The sequence below is a fragment of the Zootoca vivipara genome, chromosome 2 (genome assembly GCF_963506605.1).
Source record: "Zootoca vivipara chromosome 2, rZooViv1.1, whole genome shotgun sequence".
Classification (NCBI taxonomy): Eukaryota; Metazoa; Chordata; class Lepidosauria; order Squamata; family Lacertidae; genus Zootoca; species Zootoca vivipara.
In genome coordinates, this window is record NC_083277.1 from 98,576,323 (window position 1) to 98,602,866 (window position 26,544).

Consider the following 26,544-nt stretch of genomic DNA (forward strand, 5'->3'; position numbering starts at 1 on the left):
AGGCCCCATTAGCTAAATTGGTACCTCTGGGTAAGAACAGTTTCAGGTTAAGAATGCACCTCCAGAATGAATTAAGTTCGTAACTAGATTGCCACTGTAATCTTTAAAATATCTGGGTTATAGTTACCTCCACGTGGCAGGATGCTGTCAGAGCAGTGGTCGCTGCTGTCAGGGGAGGAATTTCGTTGGCTACTCAGGCTTACCAAACTCTCTCGAGGCACATACTGTGGAGAAGAACAGAGGCAGGGAAAGTCAAGACAGACCAGCTCACACCTCATGAACCCTGGAGCCACCCATGGTTTGGTTTGGTTTTTTTGCAGCTTCCCCCATCATAGCTCCATCCACACAATTTTTCAAATACAGTAGTCATACCTCGACTTCCGAAGGCATCGACTTCCGAAGAATTCGACTTCCGAAGTCGAAGCCTCCGGAAGTGTTTTCGGTGTGCGCGTTCTGCACCTGTGCAGAAGCGCAAAATCGTGCTTCATGCATGTGCCATAAAGGCGCTTTGACCTACAAAAACCTCGACTTACGAAGACGACTGCGGAATGGATTGTCTTCGTAAATTGAGGAACTACTGTATATACAGGCAACTCGTGGGGCGGTGGAGGGTGTGTAAGCCTGTCCCGTTCCCTCTGCCCCCTTCCGGGGCCCAAAGCAGCATGCACATCGGCAGTTGCGTGCCAATTGAACACGCACGAAACTGTTGCTGCTGAAGCACCTCCTCTTTCTGCTCGGTGTGATCTTCTGTAAAGCAGCTGTGCTACGAAATTGCAGGTCTTTGCAGAACACTACCAACTACACTTTGCAGAACACTACCAACTACAGTCGTACCTTGGTTCTCAAATTTAATCCATTCTGGGAGTCTGCCCAACTTCCGAAATGGTTCAGAAACCACGGCGTGGCTTCCGATTGGCTGCAGGAGCTTTTTTGGAAGCCACGTCGGACGTTGGGCATCCAAAAAACGCCCTCAAACCAGAAGACTCAATTCCGGGTTTGCGACGTTCGGGAGGCGATTTGTTTGACAATTAAGGTGTTTGACTACCAAGGTACCACTGTATGTAGAAACATCTTTCATTACAGAGGAATGCCCGTGCATTCTTGAAACGAAGGCACACATCCTCAGCATATCAAGCCACTCCCTCCCGATCCGTTCGTACCTCTTGAGTGATCATGCCGTTGACATGGATAGGAGGCGGCGTCACTACTGCCGAATTCTTGATCTGCCGGGCCCGAGGACTGGTCTTGAACACCTGGCTTGCTTCACTGCTGAGAAGAGAAAGAAAGATAACCTGTTCGTATCAGATCTTGAGATGGGGGCTGCATGAGATACGTTCCACAAAGAGGTATCAAGTTTATCTTACCTGTCTGGCTCGGGTACAAGGGGTGGGAGAGTACCCCTGCGGGAATCCCGCCGTGGCGGCTGCTGATACTCGGAGCCCAGTGTCCTTACACTCTCTTGGTCAGAGTCCAGGATACTTTCCACTGGGAGCGGGGGGAGTTTTGGCACAGAGGTGTCCTGCAGGGAAAACAGAACAGGGATGTTCTGAGGGCCCTGCAGTTATAGCCAAAAGCAACTGCAACCTTGCATTCTCTACCTATAGTTCGTAGCTGAAGTTGATGGCCCAAGAAGGTTATTGTGGTAAATGGGCAACACCACCGGTGGCATTAGGAAACAAGCTATTAGCTTTGCCCTCACGTTGGATCAACTTTGTTTGTTTGATTGATATACCGCTCTTCATCATAAGACCTCAGGGCAGTTCACAGGAAAAAATACAGGATAAAAACAAGCAAATGAGTAAAGCGAAAGAGCAAAACGATAACCCTCCCTTCCCACAGACACATTTAAAGGGCTGTAGGATATTAATCAGCCCCCAAGGCCTGGTTGAAGAGGAACTTTTCTACCTGGCGCCTAAAAATATATAATGAAGGCGCCAGGCGAACTTCCCTGGAGACAGCACTCCACCAATGGGGAGCCGCTACAGAGAAGGCCCATTCTCATGTTGCCACCCTGTGGACCTCACATGGAGAAGGCACACAAAGAAGGGCCTCAGATGATGATTGCAGAGTCCGGGATGGTTTATATGGGGAGAGGCGGTCCTTGAGTATTGGGGTCCTGAGCTGTTTAATAATAATAATAATAATAATAATAATAATAATAATAATAATAATTTATTGTTTATACCCCACCCATCTGGCTGGGTTTCCCCAGCCACTCTGGGCGACTTCCATCAGAAAAATAAAATAAAATAATCAATTAAAGATTAAAAGCCTCCCTAAACAGGGCTGCCTTCAGATGCCTTCTAAAAATCTAGTAGCTGTTTTTCTCTTTGACATCTGATGGGAGGGCATTCCACAGGGCGGGTGCCACCACCGAGAAGGCCCTCTGCCTGGTTCCCTGCAACTTGGCTTCTCGCAACGAGGGAACCGCCAGAAGGCCCTCGGTACTGGACCTCAGTGTCCGGGCAGAACGATGGGGGACTGAGGCCATTGAGGGCTTTAAAGGTCAGCACCATAAAGTTTAAGGCTTTATAGGTCAAAATCAGCATTTTGAGTTGGGCCCGGAAACTAATTGGCAGCCTGTGCAGTTGGGCCAGGATTGGTGTAATATGCTCAGCCGCTTGGTTTCTCTGGGTTTTGCCTGCTAATTTGTCTTTCTGATTATTTAACGCAGATGCAACAATGAGCCCAAGGATAAACTTTGGGGTGAGGCTGGCTGCCTCTGATTTGGACTTGGCTGTAGGTGGTTAGGTTCAAAAGGCCTTCTGCTTCGTTGTTTAGGCTTACGCAAAAAGCCTATTTTTCGCGTAAGCCTAAACAGGGCTCTGGCTAGGTCCGTAGAGCCCAAAAGTTGCCTTACGAGGGCCATGTCAAGCCAGGCATTTCCTGCAAAATGGGACTCATAATAGGTCGGACAGTGTGGTCTTTATATGTGAAGGCTGGTGAATTAGGACCGGACGCGGTGGCAGCATGGTACCTTGAGGGCCCGGGCGGCCGCTCGGTCAATGGCAGCGACACGGTCCAAGCCTCCTTCGTCCAGCTCATGCAAGTAGGCTTGATACAGTTCTTCTAGGTGGGATGGCACCGACAGCTGAGACTCTGGCAAGGAGAGAGGGGATGGGGAAAGGGTTGCACAATGGAGAAGCCCATACTCCACACATGTTTCAGGTCTAGTCTGCAACAGCGACCATGACTCCTATTATAAACGCATTAGGGAAGGCTGGCCATGCCTTGATAAAGGTAAAGGTAAAGGGACCCCTGACCATTAGGTCCAGTCGTGACCGACTCTGGGGTTGCGCGCTTATCTCGCATTATTGGCCGAGGGAGCCGGCGTATAGCTTCCAAGTCATGTGGCCAGCATGACAAAGCCGCTTCTGGAAAACCAGAGCAGCACATGGAAACGCTGTTTACCTTCCCGCTGTAGCGGTTCCTATTTATCTACTTGCATTTTGACATGCTTTCGAACTGCTACCGGTAGGTTGGCAGGAGCTGGGACCGAGCAACGGGAGCTCACCCCGTCACAGGGATTCGAACCGCCGACCTTCTGATCAGCAAGCCCTAGGCTCAGTGGTTTAACCCACAGTGCCACCTGGGTCCCTGGGCCATGCCTTGATGGCATCAGCCTAACCCAAGGCAGTGATATTATTCAATTCCTATCCCACCCTTCCTCTCAGAAGAAGTCCAGGGTGGCAAACAACAGAGCAGGACAACAATAGAATACAAATAAAGGAAGGGAAGGGAGATTCCTTTACGCTACAGGGACTGCGAGAACACTAATTGCCAAAAATTGGAAAAAAGAAACAATACCGACAAAAAAAGAGTGGCAAGGTAAGTTATTTGATTATATTGAATTGGCTAGATTGACAGAAGCCATTAGGGGTCAGCCCACGCAAAAATGTCAAAAAGAATGGGGGAAATATAGAGAATACCTTAAAAAGCAGTGCCCTCAAATTAATACTTGGACTTGTTTCGATTAACTTCTGCAAAATAAATTATGCTATTAAAGTTAAAAAGAGAAAGAAAATGGGGTAATAATGAACTAAGAAGGAGACAGTTTACCAAAAACGAAAAGAGAGCAGTGTTAAGGATGAAGGAAGTCAATTGGAAGAAAAGAAGAATTGAAATATTATATATATATATATATATATATATATATACTGTTTGATCTGTGTAAGTTTCTGTACATTATTATGTTTTATTTGTTTTTCTTTGTTTTTTGTATTTTTGGTTTTTGATTGTGTATTATTACTTTTGTGTTTGGTTCTATGAGTGTTTGTATATGTGTTGTAAAATAAACTTAATAAAAATTTGAAAAAAAGAATACAAATAAATAAATGAAAATATAAAAAAAGAAACAGTCATCTCCTGACACAGCCAATAATGTCAAGGTTAAAAGAACCACATTGTTCAGCAGTGCCGGATTAAACTCCATGGAGGCCCTTAGGCAGTCAAAATCTCAGGCCTCGCAAATAATTTCCTAATACTGTATGTTTTTGTAATTTTCTTCCCAATATTATTTTGGATCCATTGTTGTGGGGCTCATAAGCTGGTGCATACGCCGCCTATTTGGTAATCCGGCACTGTTGTTCAGCCCTCAAATGTTTGGGTAAACTGTACATAGAACAGCACCACATTATACCATGGGTTCAAAATGGTCTATGAACATAGGCAGTCTGCATCAGATTGAAAGAAAGGGTGGAGGGGGAACAACAGGTGAACCCATGCTGTGCTTTAAAACTTCTCAGGGAGAGATTTCTGGAAAGTAAGATTTCCACACTGGTGTACCTTTCTCTCTCTCTCTCTCTCTCTCTCTCTCTCTCTCTCTCTCTCTCACACACACACACACACACACACACACACACACACACTAACTCACACACACACACCCTGTCAGGGGCTGGACTGAGGAGGATTGGTGGGGGATGCCCCTCTTTCCCCTGAACCTTCCTGAGAACAGGAGGACAGTATAGATTTAGAACAGTGGTTTGCAGAAGGGCATAGTTCAGAGGCTGCAGAGGGCAGAAGCTGGGAAATATTGGAAGGGGAACAGCAGGAAGAAGGAGAAGCACCAGGGGAGAGACCGTGAACAGACTCAGTGTCTCTGGAAAGTATTCCTAGGCGTGACGGAGAATAGGGGAGACACAGGGGGGTGGGACTTTACTTGGAGCAACACCATTATATAGGGAAGGCTGCATTCCTTCACCGCTCTCTGTGAATGATTGAATAAATTGCACGGTAAGAGCTTTTACCATTTCTCTGATTCTTGGCTGACACCATGGGAGGGATCTGATTCCCCAAAGCCTTACACACACACACCTTTCTCAATTAGTGCAAAAGGTGGGAAATGTGGTTTTCTGCATGTCCAGGGATTGCATGCCCTAGGAAGGCAAGGTGCAGCGGATCCCCTACGTCTGCACTGAACAGCGGTTGCGGCCGTACCGTGAATGACCTGCCGCTGCTCGTGGATGATGCGGTGGCAAAGGCTGCGGTGGCGTTCGAAGCGGCGCACGGTCCGCTCCTGGTGGCGGATGAGGTTGTCCTTCAGCAGGGCCCCCGACTGTATGGCCGTGTTCTCTACCTCCAGCTCGTGGACCTTGCAGAGCAGGCTCAGAACCTCCCGCTGCTCTTCAGAGCTGATGCGCCAGGGCAGAGCCTCTTCCAGCCGGTGCCCACGCTGACGGACTTCCCAGAACCGCCTCTCCAGCTCTGTCTGGCACAGGGGGGAAGTCACACGCCAGGGTCATAGGGGGGCAGCAAAAGCAAGCAGAAGGGCTGCCCAAGAGACTCCTGCTGGCTGCAAAAAGCTCAGCCTCAACAGATGCGGCAGTTCCCCTGCGGCTGCAACCCTGGGCCCTCTTCCCTCTCTTCCCTTGGAGTGGCTATCACTTAGCTCCTTTGAGCTTCAATACCTTCTGCTTGTGAAGTTTATCCTGCTCCCTCAGGAGGGCTGCAATGTGTTCCCGGGCTAACGTCACTTCCTGCGGCTCCGGCACATCCGACAGGTCATCCCCAGTGTCGGAGTCCTTCTCGCTTTCATCTTTGCTATAGCTCTCTTTCCTCTGCTCCTCTCGCCATTTCTGGGCCCGTCGCGCCTTCTCCTGCTCCCAACTGTAGGACGAGGCGAGTGGGGAAAGGAGGAAGGAAGACGCATCAGGGCCCAAGCCCTTGCAGCTGGTAAACCCAGCAGCGTTATTTTTCCACCCTTACTCAGACATGGCAGCCTAGGCTCAGAGCACAGACTCAGAGAGAATTCAAAGTAGGAACTCCAAAGAATGTGCCAGCTCTCAGCTCCCTACTTACTCAGCAATGGCAAGGAGGTGGCGAGAGCTCTCGATCTGGATCTCCATGTAATTGTTCTCTAGCTCCATGAGGTGGCGCCGCACATCCATTTGTTCCCGGAAGGTGCTGATCAGCTGCTCCCTCAGCTGGTCCATCTCCTGCCTCTCAAAGGGGTTGCCCTGGAGTTGCACTTCAGCTACGATGAGCAGCAGGTAGGGAATAAGAACCAATGCAAGGAGTCTGGTCAAAATGTCAAGCAAGAAGACGCTATCAAACACCCCTTCCCTCACATTGTGCTATGAGGGCAACCAAGCTCTCCACTGCACAACTTGCTACTGCTGCTGCTGTTGTTGTTAGAAACACAACTACTACTACTACTACTTTTTATTATTTTTACCCTGCCCATCTGACTGGGTTGCAGCTTCCAGCATATATAAAAACATAATACAACATTAAACATTAAACATAATACAACATTAAACATTAAAAACTTCCCTATGCTGGGCGTCCTTCAGATGTCGTTTAAAGGTTATAGTTACTTGTCTCTTTGACATCTGCTGGGAGGGCGTTCCACAAGGCGGGTGCCATTACCGAGAAGACCCTCTGCCTGGTTCCCTGCAACCTCACTTCTCGCAGTGAGGGAACCGCCAGAAGGCCCTCGGAGCTGGACCTCAGGGTCTGGGCTGAACGATAGGAGTGGAGACGCTCCTTCAGGTATACAGGACCGAGGCCGTTTAGGGCTTTAAAGGTCAGCACCAACACTTTGAATCATGCTCAGAAATGTAAAGGTAAAGGGACCCTTGACCATTAGGTCCAGTCGCGGACGACTCTGGGGTTGTGGTGCTTATCTCACTCTATAGGCTGAGGGAGGCGGCGTTTGTCCACAGACAGCTTCTGGGTCATGTGGGCAGCATGACTAAGCCGCTTCTGGTGAACCAGAGCAGCGCACGGAAACGCTGTTTACCTTCCCGCTGTAGCGGTACCTATTTATCTACTTGCACTTTGAGGTGCTTTCAAACTGCTAGGTGGGCAGGACCTGGGACCGAGCAACAGGAGCTCACCCATCGCAGGGATTCAAACCGCCGACCTTCGGATCAGCAAGCCCTAGGCTCTGTGGTTTAGACCACAGCGCCACCTGCGTCCCCTGCTCAGGGAGCCAATGTAGGTCTTTCAGGCCCTTGGTGTGTCTGGCCTGAATGACTGTGGTAGAGACGCTCCTTCAGGTATACAGGACCGAGGCCGTTTAGGGCTTTAAAGGTAAGCACCAACACTCTCCAAAACCTTCAACACACGGCCGAGCCTATCCTTTTCAGCCTGATGTGTAAAAGCTGAAGGAACTGCAGCCTTTCAGCTATGTTTGAGGGCCACAGAAACATCTTGCCCACCCATCCCATGACACCTTTGTACAGGTGTCACTCGGTGAGGCATGAAGCTACCACAGGCACAGACAGCAGGAATGTAAGCGTCCATGTCCTGGCAGAAACATCCCTCGCTCTTCCTACCTTGTATACTGCGGATGTCGGACCGCATCGGGCGTGGCTCTTGCTGTTCAATCTTGCGCTGCAGCCGCTGAATCTCACTACGTAGGTCGGCAATGATACTTGTGTACTGGGCGATGTGATATGAGACATTAAGGAGGTTACGCTTTACCTGCCAAGGGGGAGAGAGGGAGTGAGTACTGGAAGCCCATGGACACTGTGGCATCCAATTTAAGTTCTCTTAAATTGCTAGATGTGGGAGGAAAACGTAGGGAGATTCCACCAATATTACATATTATAAAAAAGTTATGTGGTAGGATGCTAAATGGGGAGACTGGAGACATCAGGGGTGGTGTGAAAACATGCGTAGGGAACCTTGATTAAAGTCTGGATAATTTTTTGCAAGGGGAGAACAGTTAGAAGGTTGCTAGACTGGAAATGCAGGACACTTGTGTTTTTCTATTCCCCCCCCCCCCCCATTTTTCTAGAAGGACGTGTGGTGTGTACAACACCGTCAGATGAAACCAGTGGTCCATCTAGTCTAGCATCCTGTCAATCATATAGCTGCAGTGCTCTGAAAAGAGATGCCCTGTATGATATAAAACTGTCATTTCCCGGAGCAAGTCTTGTTCCCTAAAATTGTGTGTCAATCTGAGAATGGTTCCAGCATTTAGGATGCTCAGGATTGGAGGACTAAAGCATTGGTTTGGCTCTGGTGGAACAACTAGGATGTCCCCCCAGTGGTGTAGCATTGGGGGGGGGGCAGCACACAGGGGCGGTTGCCCCAGGTGCAAAATTGTTAGGGGTGCAAAATTGCAACACCCGGCGCTGCCTCAATACAGTTGCATGCTTCCATCACTGGGCTCCATTGAAAATAGATTCTCCATGCAAACCAAGAAGTGAGCGCTCCAGACAATGGAACAACTCTTCTTATCTCTGAGGCTGCGGTCCCCTGGGTGACACAGATGTCATTTCCCATCCACCCTCTGCACAGCCCCGGGCACTGGAAACCCATGCTATGCCACTGTTTCTAGAAAGCGGAGTAACTTTTAGAGAAAGAGTGTGGGGTCTGGGGGATCCTACCGTGGTGCGGATGCTCTTGGCACGCTCGGCATAGGTCAGGGTGCTGCGTGACTCCTCAAAGGAACTGCTGGCAGGGCTGATGTGAGCAATCATTACCGTTCGGCTGTTCCCGCCTAGTGAATCCTAGGATTAGAGAGCAAAGTTTGTAGGTCTTAACACAGAAGCTGCTGAGCAACAGCCAGGACTCTTGACACAGAAGAGGACAAACCAGCCAGATCAGGAAAAGAAGAGGAGCAAGTGTCAGAGCCAGAAACTGGGCCCCACACTAAACCTGAGCTGGACAGCCAAGAACCTTCTAAGCCAAAGCCACCCTAGATTGGGATGCATGCACCACAGAACATATTCCCCTTCCCCTGGCTCTACTGACATCAGGGTCCTCATCTCCCCAATGCTTACTAAGATAAGGAATACTCAAGATGGTAGCTGAGTTAGAGGCTACAGGATGTTAAGCTCCAGGACAAAGGACTAACCCAATGTTTCCCAAGCCTGGGTTTCCGTCTGTTTTTTCAACTACAATTCCCATCAGCCCTGACCAATGGTCCTGCTAGTGAGGGATGATGGGAGTTGTAGTCCCAAGACAGCCGGAGACCCAAGTTTGGGAAACATGGGACTATGCCGTTGTCTCTTAACTCTTCAGGAAGGGTACAGAGCCTGATACGGGGAAGTCTGGCCCAAGAAGGATGAATGGTTTCATTTGAGTTCTGAATCTTGTTCAGTGCAAGTTGTTTGCCTGGAGTGATATAAAGCCTTGCAACTCCAACCTGACCCTACTTGCCATGGCACCCTCAGGTGTTGATCACATGTCAAGGGCAAGATAGGGCACTGTGGTCCTGTCATCCCACCCAGCCTACATTGAGGGACGTTGGGTTCCTAAGATGAGAGGACTAGGCAAGGAACTAAATGTTGTGGTGAATTTGAGGCTACCAACAATACCAAACCCACCTTGAATTTCTCCACTTCCCCCCATCTCTGTCACCTTAAGAAAAACACCACCATTGTCCATTTGTTTCCTTGACCGCAGCCACCAATTATGCTATGTTTTTTCTTCCCCACCCTGCAGTAGACAAAAGAAAACTCTGTGGTGTCTGTGTGTGTGGTGGTGGTGGGGGGTAGAGAGAAGCAGACTGCCGCCATGTTGTTGTTGTTGTTAAGCAGAAGGACTACACTTCAACGCACATTGGCATGGAATCCTTCCCCGCAAGCCAACCTTGCCTCGTGAACGTGTGAGAGAGAACCTATCATTTAATCCAGGCTATGCCCACCTTGTATGACTAGGCACCCTCCTTGCCAGCCCCACCCGCAGGCAGACCTACCTTTAGCAGGCGGGTGAGCTTGCTATCCCGGTAATTGACATATTTGACCCCCGCCCTGTCACTGAGCGCATTGATGCAGTTGCCAAGGGCCAGCAGGGAGCGGTTGATGTGAGCCCCTTCCTTCATTCTCTTCCCGCGGTTCTGCGTCTGTGGGAGAAGGAGAGTAGGAGGGACGCAAGAATGGAATAGTTGTTCCGAGAAAAACCAAGCAGGGGGCACGCAGCTGAGATGTTTTCTTCGGCTGCAATTTTGAGAGTGGGTTGGAATCTCTTGCCCTCGTCTTCGCTGTGCTCTCTTGTGCCCTCGGCTCCAGCTTCCAAGCTTCTTCCAAAATAACAGTCTCAGGAAGGAAAGGATGGCATTCCTCTCCTCATTTTAACTCCTTTCAGCCTGGACACCCATAGTGTGTAAAGGGAGCAGAATGAGCTCAGCGGCCCCTGGCCCATTGCTGGCTGTACCCTCCTCACACTGGCCTTCACATATTTAGCAAGAAGGTCTTAAGGGGACTTTTTAAGCGTTCCCCCTTCAGAGCCTGCCTTATCATGGCCAGAGGTGGCCAGTTGAGTTCATTCAGGCAACAGAAAAAAGCCCCTCCGGCTCTTCACATTAAACATGTGACACTTGGGAGTGGAGCAGGAAAACCTGACACAAACACACGCAAAGATTTGGGAGTGGGGCCAATGTGCCCATCCCTCTACACAGCGGCAATGCTCAGGAAATACGTAGCCTCCAGAACAACCCCGTAGACCAGCGTTTCCCATACTTGGGTCTCCGGCTGTTTTCGGACTACAAGTCCCATCATCCCTGACCTTGCTAGCTAAGGATGATGGGAGTTGGTAGTCCAAAAGCAGCTGGAGACCCAAGTTTGGGAAACATTGCCCTAGACTAACGTGGTGCCCTCCTCCTGATGAGAAGCCTGCCCCTTTCTCCACGTACCTGAGAGGCCCGCTCCGAGCCAGCTAAGTCGATCATGAAGAGCCGCCCCACGCGCACCTCCTGCATAATATTCTTGATGCGGCTCTTCTGGCGCACGGTGACCTGTAGCACAGCATGGGAGCGCGAGGAAGTCCGGTTGGCCGCCGTGGGCTCCTGGGTACGCTGCTTATTGCCTTTCATCAACAGCTGCATGATCTGCAGGGAAGGGAGACAGCGGAAGGCACAAAGGCATCCTTCTTAAAATGGGCAGGGAACTTGTGGCCCAATAGATGTTGGACTCCGACTTCCATCAACCCCAGCCAGCATGGCCAATGGTCAGGGATGATGGGAGCCATAGTCTAGGAACGCCTGATGTTCCAAAGTTTTGCCACCTCAATGTAAAATCATCCAACAGCCATGGATATTGTTGACAGGAGGCTTACTTAAACTCTGGCCGTTCTGCGACGCTGGAAACAGAGGGGATTAAGGAATCGCAGATAAAAGAGCAAGTTTATTCTGGCCTGCCGACCTCTGGGTCACTGTTCACACAAACAAAGGCCAATATTCTGTAGGCATTATTTGGAAATGTGCATCCTACCTCCTCTATATTGTTCCTATATATATCAGACTTACAAGATCCCCCAACTTTTCTCATTGTGGGAAATTATTTTTATTGAAGTCATAAGACAATAAGTTTCTTTTCCTGCTTTCTGCTCTCTCCTGAGTGGTTGTAATATTTCATGATAATGTTTACATGAACAGACACTTCAGGAACAGGAAGCTATAGGAATAGGACTCTATACTCCTCTTCCCTCAACTCAGAAAAGTGCAGAAACTGAAAATATTAAAGGTTTTGTAAGAGCGAAGCCTCTACCTGTTGGGTGATGAGAAGATGCCCCACAGACCAAAATGGAGTCATCAGGGAAAGACATAAGGAGGTAAAGCTCATGAGAATCGTTATGGCGATTTGGGGGGGTGGAGGACCAAAGAAAAGGAGGAACATCCTGGGAAACAGAAGGGGGAAGGGGACACCCAACAACTCTGCGGAATGGATCTGTTTCTGGTTGGCCAAAACCTAAACAGTCATTTTCCTCAGCTGGGGAAAAAAGCAGCAATTTCACAACCAAGGTTGCAGATATACCACACTTTTAAAGCACCCATCAAAGGATCCTCAGAAGTGTAGTTTCTTAACGGTGTTATAGGTCTGTAAAGGGTAAACTACAATTCCCAGGATTTTTTGTTTTGGAGGGGAAACTTGCTTTAATTCTGTCATGTGTACATAGCCCAAGTCTTCTAAGGCTGAAGTCCTATGCTCATTTATCCGGAAGTAGGCCCCACTGAACACAGCAAGACTTTCAGGTAAACATGCCGGTCCATTCCTCCAAACCACAGCACCTGTTGTTGCCAAGAAATCATGGGCTGATCTCTTTCTCCTCTTAACCAATATCCAGGAAATAATATTGAATTTCTTGTTCCATCACTGCTAATGTTTCCCCCCCTCCTGACTCAAAAACTAAATCCAAGTGCAAATAAGAAAAACCTTTTCAAACTCAGCCTTAATGCTTCTCTCACCTCTCCATAAGCAGCAGAACAAACAATTTGGGTTGACTAATATGGTTTGAATCTCTAGCAACAAAAACACAAATACAGAATAATTAAAAGGGGGGGGAGAGGGTCAGATTATTTGTGGGGATGCTGCCCTGGCAGCGTTCCTAACAACAAGGGCAAATCATGCAATCCTGGTCACAGAAGGAACGTAGAAGCTGAGATCGATGTACCATTAGTCTTGCCCAAGGCTGCCCATTGTTGGCAATACCATTCAGTACTGTACTTCAGTATCAGGATCCATTCCCAGCTTGCCACAGTGATAGGTACACAATTAACGGGCAGGCTCTTTCAGAACATAAAATTCATAACCGGGATCACTATCCCGTAAAACTGCAGCAAAAGTTATGGCTTCCTGCTCCTCCCCCGTTGTGTAATTGGTTTGTTCCCATTCACCTCCTTAGCGTTGATGGTGGACACTTCCGTGATGCCAGCCACTTGGATGATGCCTTTGGAATCTTCACGCAAATCCAGGTAGCCTAGGGAGGGGTTCAGAAGGTCCCGGATCATCTCATTGTAGATCTGGGGGGGGGGGAGAGAGAAATAGGGGCTGAAGTTACCATTGCAAGCAGCTTAGCTATCTTTTAGCAGGTTCTGGAAGGCACCAATATAGGGTTTGGGGGCAATGGCTCGCCAGAGACTTAGTCAAGTCAGACTAAGAACATTGCAAAGCCGTCCTTGGTGGAAGCTCAGGCTTCTCAGCTAGTGAGAGATCCTTAGTGGGCACCCCTGGTGTGGCACAATTCACCTGCAGAAACCACACTATCAGGTTAACAAGTGAATCGAGCTAAAGGAAATTCTCAGCATCCCACCTACAGTTCGCGAAAGTTCCTTGGGGGAAAGTTCAAGTAGCCAATTGGGTTTAGAACCAGTTTTTGCCAGTGGGACCAGAAGCAAAGGCTCGCAATGTGGAAGGATAAATGTTCAGGATCTTAGCCATTCCATTGCATCCCCCTCCTCACCAGTTTCTTGTGTCTCTCCCCACCACCACCACAACAACTGTCAATCAGCATTATGTGTCCAAACTTGGTCTGTTAGTTAGGGGATGCCATGCCCCTTAAAGTCCCCCCCCCAAAAAAAACATTTTCTGTACTTTTGCAAGTCTCAGGGATTCCCCATGCCTGGTGATACCTCATTCTTGTTTGTGAGTGCTCCCAGTTTGGCTACATAAGCAGGAGCATCAGAAAGAGAAGGACTGATTTGCAGTGTTAATATATCGTTCTATCTATGCCGTGGCCTAGACTACGACGCAAGTGTGCTGATTTATTACTTCCTTGTTCTGCCCAGAACACCTGGCAGTATTTTCTCTTTTTGGTGCAAGAGAGGAACAAATGAACTATATACGTTGGCAACAGAAAGGTTTATTAGAACATTCTTCCCCATGCATGCCACTCACAAGTAGGTATCTGAAGAAGTGTGCATGCACACGAAAGCTCATACCAATGACAAACTTAGTTGGTCTCTAAGGTGCTACTGGAAGGATATTTTTTTTATTTTGTTTCAAGTAGGTAAGATGTCACTCTTGTCTCCCACAAGGGTCTGCCTATGGCTGCAGCACTGGCTATTATAAATAATAATAATAATAATAATAATAATAATAATAATAATAATAATTTATTTATACCCCGCCCATCTGGCTGAGTCTCCCCAGCCACTCTGGGCGGCTCCCAATTGAATATTAAAACAATACAGCAATAAATATTAAAAGCTTCCCTAAACAGGGCTGCCTTCAGATGTCTTTTAAAATTAGGATAACTGCTTATTTCCTTGACATCTGATGGAAGGGCATTCCACAGGGTGGGTGCTGATACTGAGAAGGCCCTCTGTCTGGTTGCCTGTAACCTCACTTCTCGCAATGAGGGAACTGCCAGAAGGCCCTCGGCGCTGGATCTCAGTGTCTGGGCTGAACGGTGGGGGTGGAGACGCTCCTTCAGGTATACAGGACCAAGCCGTTTAGGGCTTTAAAGGTCAACACCAACACTTTGAATTGTGCTCGGAAAGGTACTGGGAGCCAGTGTAGATCTCTCAGGACCGGTGTTATGTGGTCCTGACGGCTGCTCCCAGTCACCAGTCTAGCTGCCGCATTCTGGATTAGTTGCAGTTTCTGGGTCACCTTCAAAGGTAGCCCCACGTAGAGCGCATTGCAGTAATCCAAGTGGGAGATAACCAAAGCATGCACCACTCTGGCGAGACAGTCCGTCGGCAGGTAGGGTCTCAGCCTGCGTACCAGATGGAGCTGATAGACAGCTGCCCTGGACACAGAATTAACCTGCGCCTCCATGGACAGCTGTGAGTCCAAAATGACTCCCAGGCTGCGCACCTGGTCCTTCAGGGGCACAGTTACCCCATTCAGGACCTGGGAGTCCTCCACACCTGCCCGCCTCCTGTCTCCCACATACAGTACTTCTGTCTTGTCAGGATTCAACCTCAATCCATTAACTGCCATCCTATTAGAATAGGACACAAGGTCACTGAGAAGCTGGATCACAGAGCCACCTTTGAGGACTGCTTCAAACTTTGCTCCCCACATTCTCTTCCCAACAGGGACCCTGGAATCATAGCTGCAATTGTTTGTTGGGCCATAGAAGGCTCCATTCCCAATGACACTCCACCTGAATTGCTGTGTTATCTTAAAAGCAAGCAAGCAAACAACCCTGAAAGCCACTGGTGGCCATGACTCCTTGCGGATATCTCCCATCAAACCTACAGAAAATGTCAAGATTCCTGGCACTGGCCATTAATGCGCCAGGCAATCAATAAATTCAATACCAGGAGTGTCAACAAGGACTGCATTAGAGCTGTCTCTCTTGCTGGCATCCAATTTGCTCTAGAAAGTCAAGGATGCAGTCTAAGACCTTATTCACATTATTGTTCTGCCTATAGCAGCAACAAGGATGTCCTTCATTCAGTCTGGGTTGCCTGCATGCTGCCCCAGCCTGTAGCAAGGCAGTAGCCAAGATACGTCTGTATTGAAGTCAGTTTCAATACAGGGACAAGACTATGGAGGCTAACATGTCTTTTATGAAGCCGCATGGAAGCCATGCTGCGCCCTGCGAGGGCGGGGGCGCCGGAGCGATCTCCGCCCCTCAGTGCCAGGGTGCGCGACCTGCTCGAGACTGCCCTGAATGCTCATGTCCCAGTGGTGCTTCTCCAGTCGCCTCCTTCCTTCCTTCGCTTTATTGCCGGTTGTTCCAAGCTGCTAATGAGTGTCAATATTATACTAGCCTGAGTCCTGGTGTGTTGCCAAGGCAATTATCTGCACCCAGGACTGTGTGCGCACCAGCCATAAAGGCAGAAGGGATGGGGGGGGAAGCTGCCAGAGAAGAGTCAAGTTATGGGGTACAGGAAGGGGTAGGAACACTTGAGACAACAGCAAGATTTCAAGGCAGGGGTGTGTGTGTTTTGGTTGTGAAGGCAATCTTTCCCCACGCAAGTGTTTAAGGCGGAAGGCATGCGCATCATCACGGCAATGTGAAAGCAAGTATGCCTTTGGGGGGTGCCTGGCCGCCCACCTTCAGTGTGGCCCTGCTGCTTGTGCCTGTGCCTTGATTTGTACATTTTGCAAGGATCTGCTTCAGAAAAATCTCCAGCTTGTTAGTTGGACACTTCCCTGTAAGTAAGGAACAACTATGGGGGAAGTAGTTCTAATTTGGGACGCACCTCAAAAACAGCTGTGTGACTCAGCGCGCAGGAAATGGGAAACCAAACAGCATGATCAGGCAGTGATCCCCTCCATTTCTGGGCCAGGATGGCTAGCTCATCAAGCTTTGGACAATTTGGGCACCCCCACTCTGGGGTTGCTTCCCCCCCCATTTCCCCAAGTCTCTTCCCTCTTTGCCCCGGACACATAGAAAAACAGAAAACATCTGTGCACACACATATTCTTTTATTTCCCATAGAGTCTAAGTAAAAGCTGGATCCAGAAGGATTAAAACTGATCATCTTGAATTTGCATGATATTGCGCAGCCCTCACCCAGTCCCCATCAAAATATAAATTACATTGGTGGACCATGCAGTAAAAAATAAATAAATAGATGTGGTCCTTGCCAGTACTATAAAAATACCGACCCAAGATCAACCTAATTTTTACAGAGGGTGACAACTGGCGTGGGGGAGACATTTGTGGAGACCAGGAGAAGACTTCTTGTGCCCAGGGGCACCATGTTGACAACTCCAGAGATAGGCCATCTTTCACACACACACACACACTCCTGATTCCAAGGTGACCCACCTCCAAATAGGACATAGACACCTTGTAGTCCATGTCATCACTGGTCTCCTCGATAGCACGGAAGAGGTCGTTGAGCGTTCGCACATAAATGCCAGGTTCATTGTCTGTGCCAAGCATGGTATAGGTCTTCCCACAGCCTGAGGGCGAGAGGAAAGTAGGGACAGGATGAGCTGGTTGCTGAATTGGTAACATGTTTCCAGTTTAGGGCCACCCAATGTTGGATCTCCATCTTATTAGGTTGCTGCTTGAAAGGACCACATTGCTCCTTCAGCTCTTTCCTTCCTAACAAAGGTCGTTTTCAATACACTAAAAACCACCGGTCAAGATGAACTGTATCGACCCACATAATAAATAGCATTCTGGGTGTCCAGCTCCTTACCTTCTGTGTTCGGAAAAGCACAGGGACAAGACTATGGAGGCTAACATGTCTTTTACGGAACAGGGTCCTATCTGGAATGAATATGGTGTCAGGCAATTAAGATGGGAAGACGGTACGAATACGACTTTGCTTCAAGGATGTGGCAAGGGCGTTTACACTACTTTTGTGCTTTGGATTTGCTCTGCTGTTGGCCAAAGGATGGTTTGTTTTCTAACGGTAATGTGGTGCGCTTGAAAAAGCACCACACAGAAGTGGACAAGGCCCTTGTTTCGTTAACGTAGGGTGCTTGCAGGCTTGAGATCGGAGGTCATGTCTTTTATTTGGCTTTGGGGTGCTCACACAAATCTGCTCTCAGGGTCCCTCTCTCTGACTCCCTCTTCCCTGTCTAGATCCTGAGTCACTCCTCTTAGAGCCATTACTTAGAATTCGAGAGATGGCTTCTTTTGACCCTTCATCACACATGGAAAATAGAGCTTGGGGGCCCCATGAGAGAGGGAGCAGTTCTGAGGCTTGTCCCATTGCTTTCAGAACTAAAACAGTCCATGCCTAGAGCAGCCTATTATAGACCTAGGTTCCTACAGTGAGAAGAGACAGTGTCTCACGTTCGCATATGAGCCTCTTTTCTTACCAGTGGGGCCATAGGCAAAAACAGTAGCGTTGTAGCCAGAGATGACACCTTCAATGAGGCCTTTGGTGGTGGCACGGTAGACCATATCCTGAAAGCGGAGGGGAACAGAAGCGGGTATCAAAGAAACATCCTGTTTCCAGGAAGGCAGTGGAAACAAATTGCTCAATATGAGGCAGCAGGTGGCAATGAGCTTTGACTTTTCCCTAAGACCACCTGCTCTTTGCTGCTTCCGGCGCATAGTATAACAGAGCCCTCCAAAGGCGAGAAGAAACTGCATTCCTTAAGACAACTATTTAGCCATGAATCCGAGTTGGTTTTATGCGGTTTTGCCTTGATCACAGTCTTTTAAAAATAAAGCTTATGATGCTTTTTAAATTTACTGAGTAAACGGCCTCAGTCCTGTATGTCCGAAGGAGCGTCTCCACGCCCATCACTCAGTCCAGCTCCGAGGGCCCTCTGGTGGTTCCCTCATTGTGGGAAGAGAAGTTACAAGGAACCAGGCAGAGGGCCTTCTTGGCAGAGGGGCCCTCCCTGTCGAACGCCTTCCCACCAGATGTCAAGGAGACAAAGAAACTACACAACTTTTAGAAGGCATCTGAAGGCAGTCCTGTATTGGGAAGTTTTTAATGTCTGATGTTTGGTTACGTTTTTATATGCTTTGGAAGCTGCCCAGAGTGGCTGGGGCAACCCAGCTAGATGGGTGGAGTATAAATAATAATAATAATAATAATAATAATAATAATAATAATAATAATAATAATAATTTATTTATACCCCGCCCATCTGGCCGGGTTCCCCCAGTCACTCTGGGCGGCTTCCAACAAAACACTAAAATACAGAAATCCATCAAACATTAAAAGCTTCCCTAAACAGGGCTGCCTTGAGATGCCTTCTAAAGATCTGGCAATTGTTGTTCTCTTTGACCTCTGGTGGGAGGGCATTCCACAGGGTGGGTGCCACTACCGAGAAGGCCCTCTGCCTGGTTCCCTGTAACTTGGCTTCTCGTAGTGAGGGAACCGCCAGAAGGCCCTCGGCGCTGGACCTCAGTGTTACTATTATTACTATTATTACGCAAATAAGCAAACAAACTGGGATACACAGCCAGCTCAAACGAGACAACACAAGTGATCTCTCGGTGCATTCATTTTTGGGGTATGTACTGAACGAATCCCCGCAACAGGGTGAGCTCCCGTTGCTCAGTCCTAGCTCCTGCCAACCTAGCAGTTCGAAAGCGTGTCAAAGTGCAAGTAGATAAACAGGTACCACTCCAAGCGGGAAGGTAAACGGCGTTTCCATGTGCTGCTCTGGTTCGCCAGAAGTGACTTATTCATGCTGGCCACATGACCTGGAAGCTGTACGCCGGCTCCCTCGGCCAATAAAGCAAGATGAGCGCCGCAATCCCAGAGACGGTCACGACTGGACCTAATGGTCAGGGGTCCCTTTACTGAAGGAGTACTGTGGCAACCAGGGAAGAATGCCCAGGAGTCCTTCCAAGCTCAGACAGGAGGCAGGATGCAGCCCTCAGATCACATAGTGCAACTGCACAATATCATGGGCAGGCTCTACCAGGCTCTGTTTAAGGGGACACTTAGAACTAAAGTTCCCAGGATTCTTTGGGGGAAGCATGAACTCTTAAGATGGAATAAGAGTGCTTCAATTGATGGCGTAGAGGTGACCTTGTAGTCATGCACTCTTAGTCACTTCCGTCCCACAATCTTCTCTCCTTACTCACTGCTCCTTCTCCTTCTCCATCTCAGCCCCTTACCACCTCCCACTTCCGGAGTAAGAACTGGCAAGATGAATGGCAGATCTCACTCAAGGAGCTCCAGTTTCACGGCAACGTGCAAATTAGCTTGAAATGGAGCCTGGTGAAAGGGGAGCTTGTGGTTTGGCCCAGGCATGCCACCTGCCACCACACCTGAGACAGGTTGGAAGGCAAGGCTGGGGTGTCAGAGGTGCCTTGGAGCTCGGACCATACGTTTTACGGCAGATCTGTGTAACACTCCCCCAGTTATCTTTTTCTAATCAAAAGCAGCTCTGGGGAGGTTGTGATTGGGAACTGAGGAACAGGGAGGAATTGTGTAACTTCTTTTTCCTCTGGGAATTTCCCCACTCTAAGCTTCGCAGCTGATTTTTTTACTTGAGCCGGGGGAAAGATAAGGGTACTTTACATTTCTTCCGTTGGGTGAAAAAGGGGAGGGTGATTCAGAACAGAAAAAAACACCCCACGGGGTAATATTTAGCTCTTCCATCCCAGCATCCCTTTGATCAGCCAGGAAACCAATGCATGTGCCTAGCGCCACATCACATGTACTTTGGGCTCAGGTCCCTGGGTAACTAGGTTCACACGTTCGTCCTACTTATTTACCTGGGTAGCAGCAAAATCAAAGGCTACATCAAACATATAGGACTTCTCTCGTGAGCGGTTGGCGCGGAGCACGTCATCAGGGTCCTCCATTGGGTCCATCAGAACGACCATCTGCAAAAGGAAAAGGGAAAGTGATGGGATCTTTTTGATACACGTTACACTGGAGAACTGGAAGCAAACCGCAAGGAAGCAGCTGGGAAGTGGAAGAGAAAATATGTGCCACCAGTTCTTACTTGGCCCAGAGGAGTCTCACACTGCTGCCATGGCTAGCCACTGTTTCCAAATCCCAAATCTTTCCAGAGTACAGTGAGACCTTGGTTCTCAAACGCCTTGGTACTCAAACAACTTGGAACCCAAACACTGCAACCCCAAAAGTAAGTGTTCCGATTTGCAAACTTTTTTCGGAAGCCGAACGTGCTCTGTTTTGAGTGTGAAAAAAAAATTATTAAGGTCTTATATATATAATAAAGGTTCATCAATGTACCAAGCAGACACATACACAAATGTATAAAGCACATGTGTGAAGCAGCACAGGAAAAAAAGCCCTGAAACCATTTTTGACTCAGATTTTTTTGACTCAACGCACTCAGATTTCTGTTGTAGACCGCCTTTTCTGTGACGTAGGTATGATGTATCTGGGGACTGGTCTTGGGCCACACCCCTTCTGTGATGTATGTATGATGTTTCTGGGGGTAGTCTTGGACTCCAGGGCGAGCAATTTAAAATGTCTATATATAAGGGCGGACACACATTTATTCTGGGTCCTCCTCCTCTCTCCTGCATGTTGGGGAGCACCCTGTTGCAAGAGTTAATAAAGATCAGGCTTACTAGCTGCTTTGCTTCTCAATATTCTCTGGTTGGTCTCTGTTATTTTCTCCCACCGAGAACCTACAAAAGGACTCTATATGGGCTCTTGGGTACCCCATAAGGGAAAAGGAGAAGTTTTTTTCTTATAATTTTGGAACCCAGTTCAGCTACTGATTGATTGTGTGACTGCAGTACATTGTTTATTGCTTTCATTTTATGGATCAATGGTCTCGTTAGATAGTAAAATTCATGTTAAATTGCTGTTTTAGGGGTTGTTTTTAAAAGTCTGGAACGGATCAATCCATTTTGCATTACTTTCTATGGGAAAGCGTACCTTGGTTTTGGAACGGACTTCCGGAAAGGATTAAGTTTGAGAACCAAGGTACCACTGTAACAAGATTCGCCCATCCTCTTTATGCTCCCCTGCTAGGAGGAAGCAATAAAGTGCCACCATGCTGGCATCCCTTAGAGCAGTGGTTTCTAAACTTAGGAACCACCTACAGCCCATAGCCAATGAAATATCGAAGTTCTGCCCAAGGTAGCTGCAGCACCTAAAGCTTCTCTGCCTGCTTCTCCCTCCCCGTCTCCAAAATCATGTCCCTCAAGGTACAAAAGCTTTTAATAAGCTGCATAGCACACCAGGATCCCCGGAGCACTAAGACTGCAACTGTGAACTGGCTTCTAACTAATTAGACTGCACAGTGGTAATAAGCTGGGAAATACCCAGCAGAATAAAATTCTGCTAGGAGGAGGGTTAGGATCTGATGTGGCGGGGGGCTGCCGGGCTGCCTCAGTGCTAACTTATATATCATCACACTAGCCCAGTGGTGTATTCACAAGCCTGCCACCCAATGGAGGAGCAGATATCCTCAAAGGGTCTTAGTCAACTGCTACCAGACCCTTTTAACTGGGTGCACCAGTGATGGAACGCTCAGACTTTCTGCATGCAAAGGATGCTCTCTCTCCCACTGAGCTGTGGTCCCTCCCACAAGGCAGGTAGATCTGAGCTGAAGGGCATCAGGAAAACTGGAAGGATGGAACAGAAGAGTGTTAGACAGTGAAATAAAGCAGAAGGGAAGTAGGAGAGAGAGAGAGAGAGAGAGAGAGAGAGAGAGAGAGAGAGAGAGAGAGAGAGAGAAAATAACTATTAGAGCAGGCATGTCCAAAGTCTATTACAGGGACCTAATTCAGTTCAATATGGCAGTCTATTTCTTAGGGGAAAACCCAAAGAAACCCCCAACAACTTGAACCTTAAAAAAATCTCAACAACTACTTTGGGGTAAAATCCTAAAAAAGGTCAACAACTGCAATCCTAAAAAAAATGCTCAACAACCTTGGCTGGCCCTTTGGTCAGCCTTCACGGCCCTTCACTTCATCAGATCTGGCCCTCTTTGGAAAAAGTTTGGACACCACTGTATTAAGAGCTTCCACATTGGCTGTTATCCTGAATGCAGGTGTCCATCCACCTGCCTGTGGATCATTAATCTTCCTTTGTGCTTCTCTCTGATCCCTTCCAACCCTAATCTGATATGACAAAGGGGACAAGCCCATACTAGCCGTGTGGATGCCATTGCTGGTCTTGGATCAGGTGTCTGTTTGCTGGGCTTAATCCCAAGCAGATCGGTAGCCACTAAGGGATATGCTGGGTGTGGGGGTGTGGAAAAGGGTGGGGGTGTGTATGTCGGCATCGCTGAACTGTTGTGCTATGGAGTCAGCAAAGTTGGGAGGGGATTCAGCCTTGATTCCTTACTGGCACCTACAATTGCAGACCCTCCAAGTGTCCCCATTTTCCAGGGAAAGTCCCAGATTTACAGAAGCCGTCCCAGATTCTGATTTGATCCCAGAATGTCCCACTTTTCCTTAGGACGTCCCTATTTTCACCAGAGAAAGGTTGGAGGGTATGGAGTTATGCAACCCCCGAGCCAAGGAGATAAGTAACATCACAACCTTTAGAAGACACCTGAAGGCAGCCCTGTGTAGGGAAATCTTTTAATGTTTTGTTATTTAATTTTTTTAGGGTGGCTGGGGCAACCCAGACAGATGGGTGGGATATAAATAATAACATTTATATTGTAGTCATTATAGGACACCTCTATTTTATTTTCCTTGGAGAAATGTTGTAAAGTCTGCATCTGCTATGGGTTGCAGTGTATTTGGGGAATTATTATTATTTTTGCCAGATCCTGGAAAGGGGAATGAAACTACTGGATTTGCTTTCTTTGGGCGGAAATGAGGCTACGGCTAAGTACACACTACACCATTAAAGGACATCCGTCCCTCGCAAAGAATTTTGGGCACTGTAGTTTATGCTGAGCGTTAATGGGAACTGTAACTGTGAGGGACAAACGACCGTGCCCACAATTCTTTGAGGGGAATGGATGTGCTTTGAATGTGCTTTAAATGCATATTGTGCACACAGCCTTATTCTCTTTGGAGCTAGCCTGCCTAAATGAACTTGAATCCCAGAGAGATTTTCCCTCAGTGCTGCAGCTTGGCCTTCCAGGAACGACTGCTAAGGGTTCACCTCATAAGATTTGTCTCTCGGCTTGGTGATGGTTGTTGTTGTTTAGTCGTTTAGTCGTGTCCGACTCTTTGTCACCCTATGGACCAGAGCATGCCAGGCACTCCTATCTTCCACTGCCTCCCGCAGTTTTGTCAAATTCATGTTGGTAGCTTCGAGAACACTGTCCAACCATCTCATCCTCTGTCATCCCCTTCTCCTTGTGCCCTCCATCTTTCCCAACATCAGGGTCATTATGTAATGCCAAATATCAGCCCCTCTGCCTGAGACCTCTGGCACTTAAGAGCTTTCACTGATGAAGGGAAGCCTCTCCTTTCCCCAGTTCAACCGTTCAGAAGCAGAACTGGATACCTGCTACAAAAGTAGCTACCGATGGCACAGTAGATGTCAGCTTCTGTCCCCCTGTGAGAGCAGCTTGTCATCCTTGCGTGTGCAGAGATCAGATTGCCCTAGGCAGCAACGTACGGTTGGGTTTCACCGTCTCCAAGAGGCCTTAAAAGGGGCCGGTGTGTAAGGCAATCGCCATAGTAGGCAGGCAGCAGATAAAAAGAAAAGGGAGGCTTGGGATAAATTAACCAGCATGGTATGCCATATCGCAGAATCGTAGGGACCCCCGAGGATCATCTAGTCCAACCCCCTGCCATGCAGGAATATGCAGCTGTCCTGTATGGGTATCGAACCTGCATCCTTGGCATGATCAGCACCACACTGTAACCAACAGGTACTTTGTAACCAACTTTGTAACCAACAGGTACTCAAAGTAACCAAGCCAGGGTTACTTTGAGCCAGGGTCAGCCTTAATTACCAACCCCGAATGGTTGTTGCTAGGATGAAATGAAGATGGAAAGAAACACCTAAGCAGCTCCTTAAGCTCATTGGAGGAAGAATGGGAAGTTGAGGGTGGTAAATAAATAACTTAAGGAACATATCTTGGGGATTCTCCAGCATGTCAGAATCTTCCACCAATATTGCTCTCCTTTTAAGATCCTTACGCCAGTGTGATGTAGGGGTTAAGAGCAGTGGACTCATAATCTGGTGAACCGGGTTCACTTCCCTGCTCCTCCACATGCAGCTGCTGAGTGACCTTGGGCTAGTCACACTTCTCTGATGTCTCTCAGCCCCACTCACCTCACAGAGTGTTTGTTGTGGGGGAGGAAGGGAAAGGAGATTGTTAGCCGCTTTGAGACTCCTTCGGGTAGTGATAAAGCGGGATATCAAATCCAAACTCTTCTTCTTATCACTGAGTTTATGTCAATCAATAGCTCCCATTGCGAGCATTTACAGCAAGAGCCATGTAAAAGGATTTCCCTGTCCTTCAATGCCACTGAAGCCACATTACCATTCTCTGACATTACCGCTGTAGACTAAACCACTGAGCCTCTTGGGCTTGCCAATCAGAAGGTCAGTGGTTCGAATCCCCGCAACCAAGTGAGCTCCCGTTGCTCTGTCCCAGCTCCTGCCAACCTAGCATGCCAGTGCAAGTAGATAAATAGGAAGGTAAACGGCATTTCCGGGTGCTCTGGTTTCCATCACAAAGTTCTGTTGCACCAGAAGAAGTTGTGTCATGCTGGCCACATGACCCGGAAAGCTGTCTGTGGACAAACGCCAGCTCCCTCGGCCTGAAAGCGAGATGAACACCACAACCCCAGAGTTGCCTTTGACTGGACTTAATCGGCCAGGGGTCCTTTACCTTTACCTTTTACCATTCTCTGACATTAATCAGGTAGAAATGGTAGCAAATGGGGCACAAATAGCTCTGAACAGACACAGCAGCAAAGCAGAGGGAGGCAGGATTGAGAAGGGGGAAGCACCCAGGACAAAGCAAAGGACTTTTATCTTTTAAGCATTGAATTCAGTTCAGTATAACTGCTCCTCCACCCCCCACCCCACCCCCATTTTCCTGCTCCACAATTTCATTCATGGTTGGCATCTACATGGAATGGGTGAGAAGGATCCTGCATGCATATGACATGCCTGAGAAATCAGTTGCGGATTTGAATTCCTGACAGGATAAGACTCTGCTTCTTGACTCTAAATACTATGGTAACTCAAACACACATTTGCTCTGGCCTTCAACATTTGAGATGGGCACTGAAATGTAGGTGGGCTCCCACATGGCAGGACACAGTGATAACAGCAATAACTTTTATCGAACTAACAGAACTGGGCAACAGGGGCAAAGCAACTACTTATATACATTTCTGGAGGCCTGGGCCACTCCCACTTCCAACATGATTGGCTGTCTAAACTTCCAAGCTGCGAACCACGACTCAGAGATTAAGGGCCAATGGCAGAGGTCCAAATCCTGAAATGTTCTGTGACTGGATATCATGTGTCGAATCAGAACACAGGGGCTCAGAATCCTTAGTCCAGACTCAAGCTCAGGCAAACACAGACCACTGAATACGTAACAAGTACTTTTAAGCAGTACTATTTTTTCTAGAAAAAGAGGTGCCAGAACTCACCACGAACGCTTCCCTTGTTCTCTTACAATGGCAATGGCGCCAACCTGAGAGGTGCCGGAACTCAGTTTGGCTGATAAAAAAAAGCCCTGCGTTTAGGACCCACTCTATTCTTAGGTTTGAAATTTGTTTAAAACTGCTTTTAATGTTGTTGTTAATGTTGTTGTGATGCACCCTGGGACATATCACCACCACTACCACCAACATCATCATCATTTTAAATAAATTTCACTGAGGTTGTCTCCCTCTCCCTCCTTCCTCCCAGGATTGGGATTTGAATGGTTTACTCCCTTTCAGGTGGACCCACAGGTAACTCTCAGCAACAAGAACAGCCTGTGCTGTTGGCAGCTCTCTTGCCCATTGTGCCCGGAGAATCAGGGCATTGTTTCAGCAGGCATTCATGGGCGCTTTGTGAGCAACGCCAAAAAACTCAATTGGCCGGCCTCATAACTTCGCTTGGACAAATGGGCCTCT

General features: G+C 48.1%; 1 protein-coding gene across 2 annotated transcripts in view; it reads right to left on the reverse strand.

The window, feature by feature from the left end:
* The window catches only part of KIF19 (kinesin family member 19), a 47,064-nt gene that overhangs the window by 7,667 nt on the left and 12,853 nt on the right, over positions 1-26,544 (reverse strand). Inside the window, exons 3-17 of one of the 2 annotated variants that reach the window (XM_035104100.2) lie at positions 20,281-20,391; positions 17,913-18,000; positions 16,906-17,042; positions 13,070-13,195; positions 11,090-11,284; positions 10,154-10,300; positions 8,841-8,963; positions 7,782-7,929; positions 6,301-6,475; positions 5,910-6,108; positions 5,440-5,710; positions 2,978-3,099; positions 1,365-1,519; positions 1,161-1,266; positions 128-224 (exon numbers count right to left, since the gene is read on the reverse strand). In XM_035104100.2, the coding sequence (XP_034959991.2) occupies positions 128-224; positions 1,161-1,266; positions 1,365-1,519; positions 2,978-3,099; positions 5,440-5,710; positions 5,910-6,108; positions 6,301-6,475; positions 7,782-7,929; positions 8,841-8,963; positions 10,154-10,300; positions 11,090-11,284; positions 13,070-13,195; positions 16,906-17,042; positions 17,913-18,000; positions 20,281-20,391 (2,200 nt within the window). Of the gene's footprint in view, positions 1-127; positions 225-1,160; positions 1,270-1,364; positions 1,520-2,977; positions 3,100-5,439; positions 5,711-5,909; positions 6,109-6,300; positions 6,476-7,781; positions 7,930-8,840; positions 8,964-10,153; positions 10,301-11,089; positions 11,285-13,069; positions 13,196-16,905; positions 17,043-17,912; positions 18,001-20,280; positions 20,392-26,544 lie in introns of both variants that reach the window. The other variant, XM_035104099.2, reaches the window with a different exon arrangement.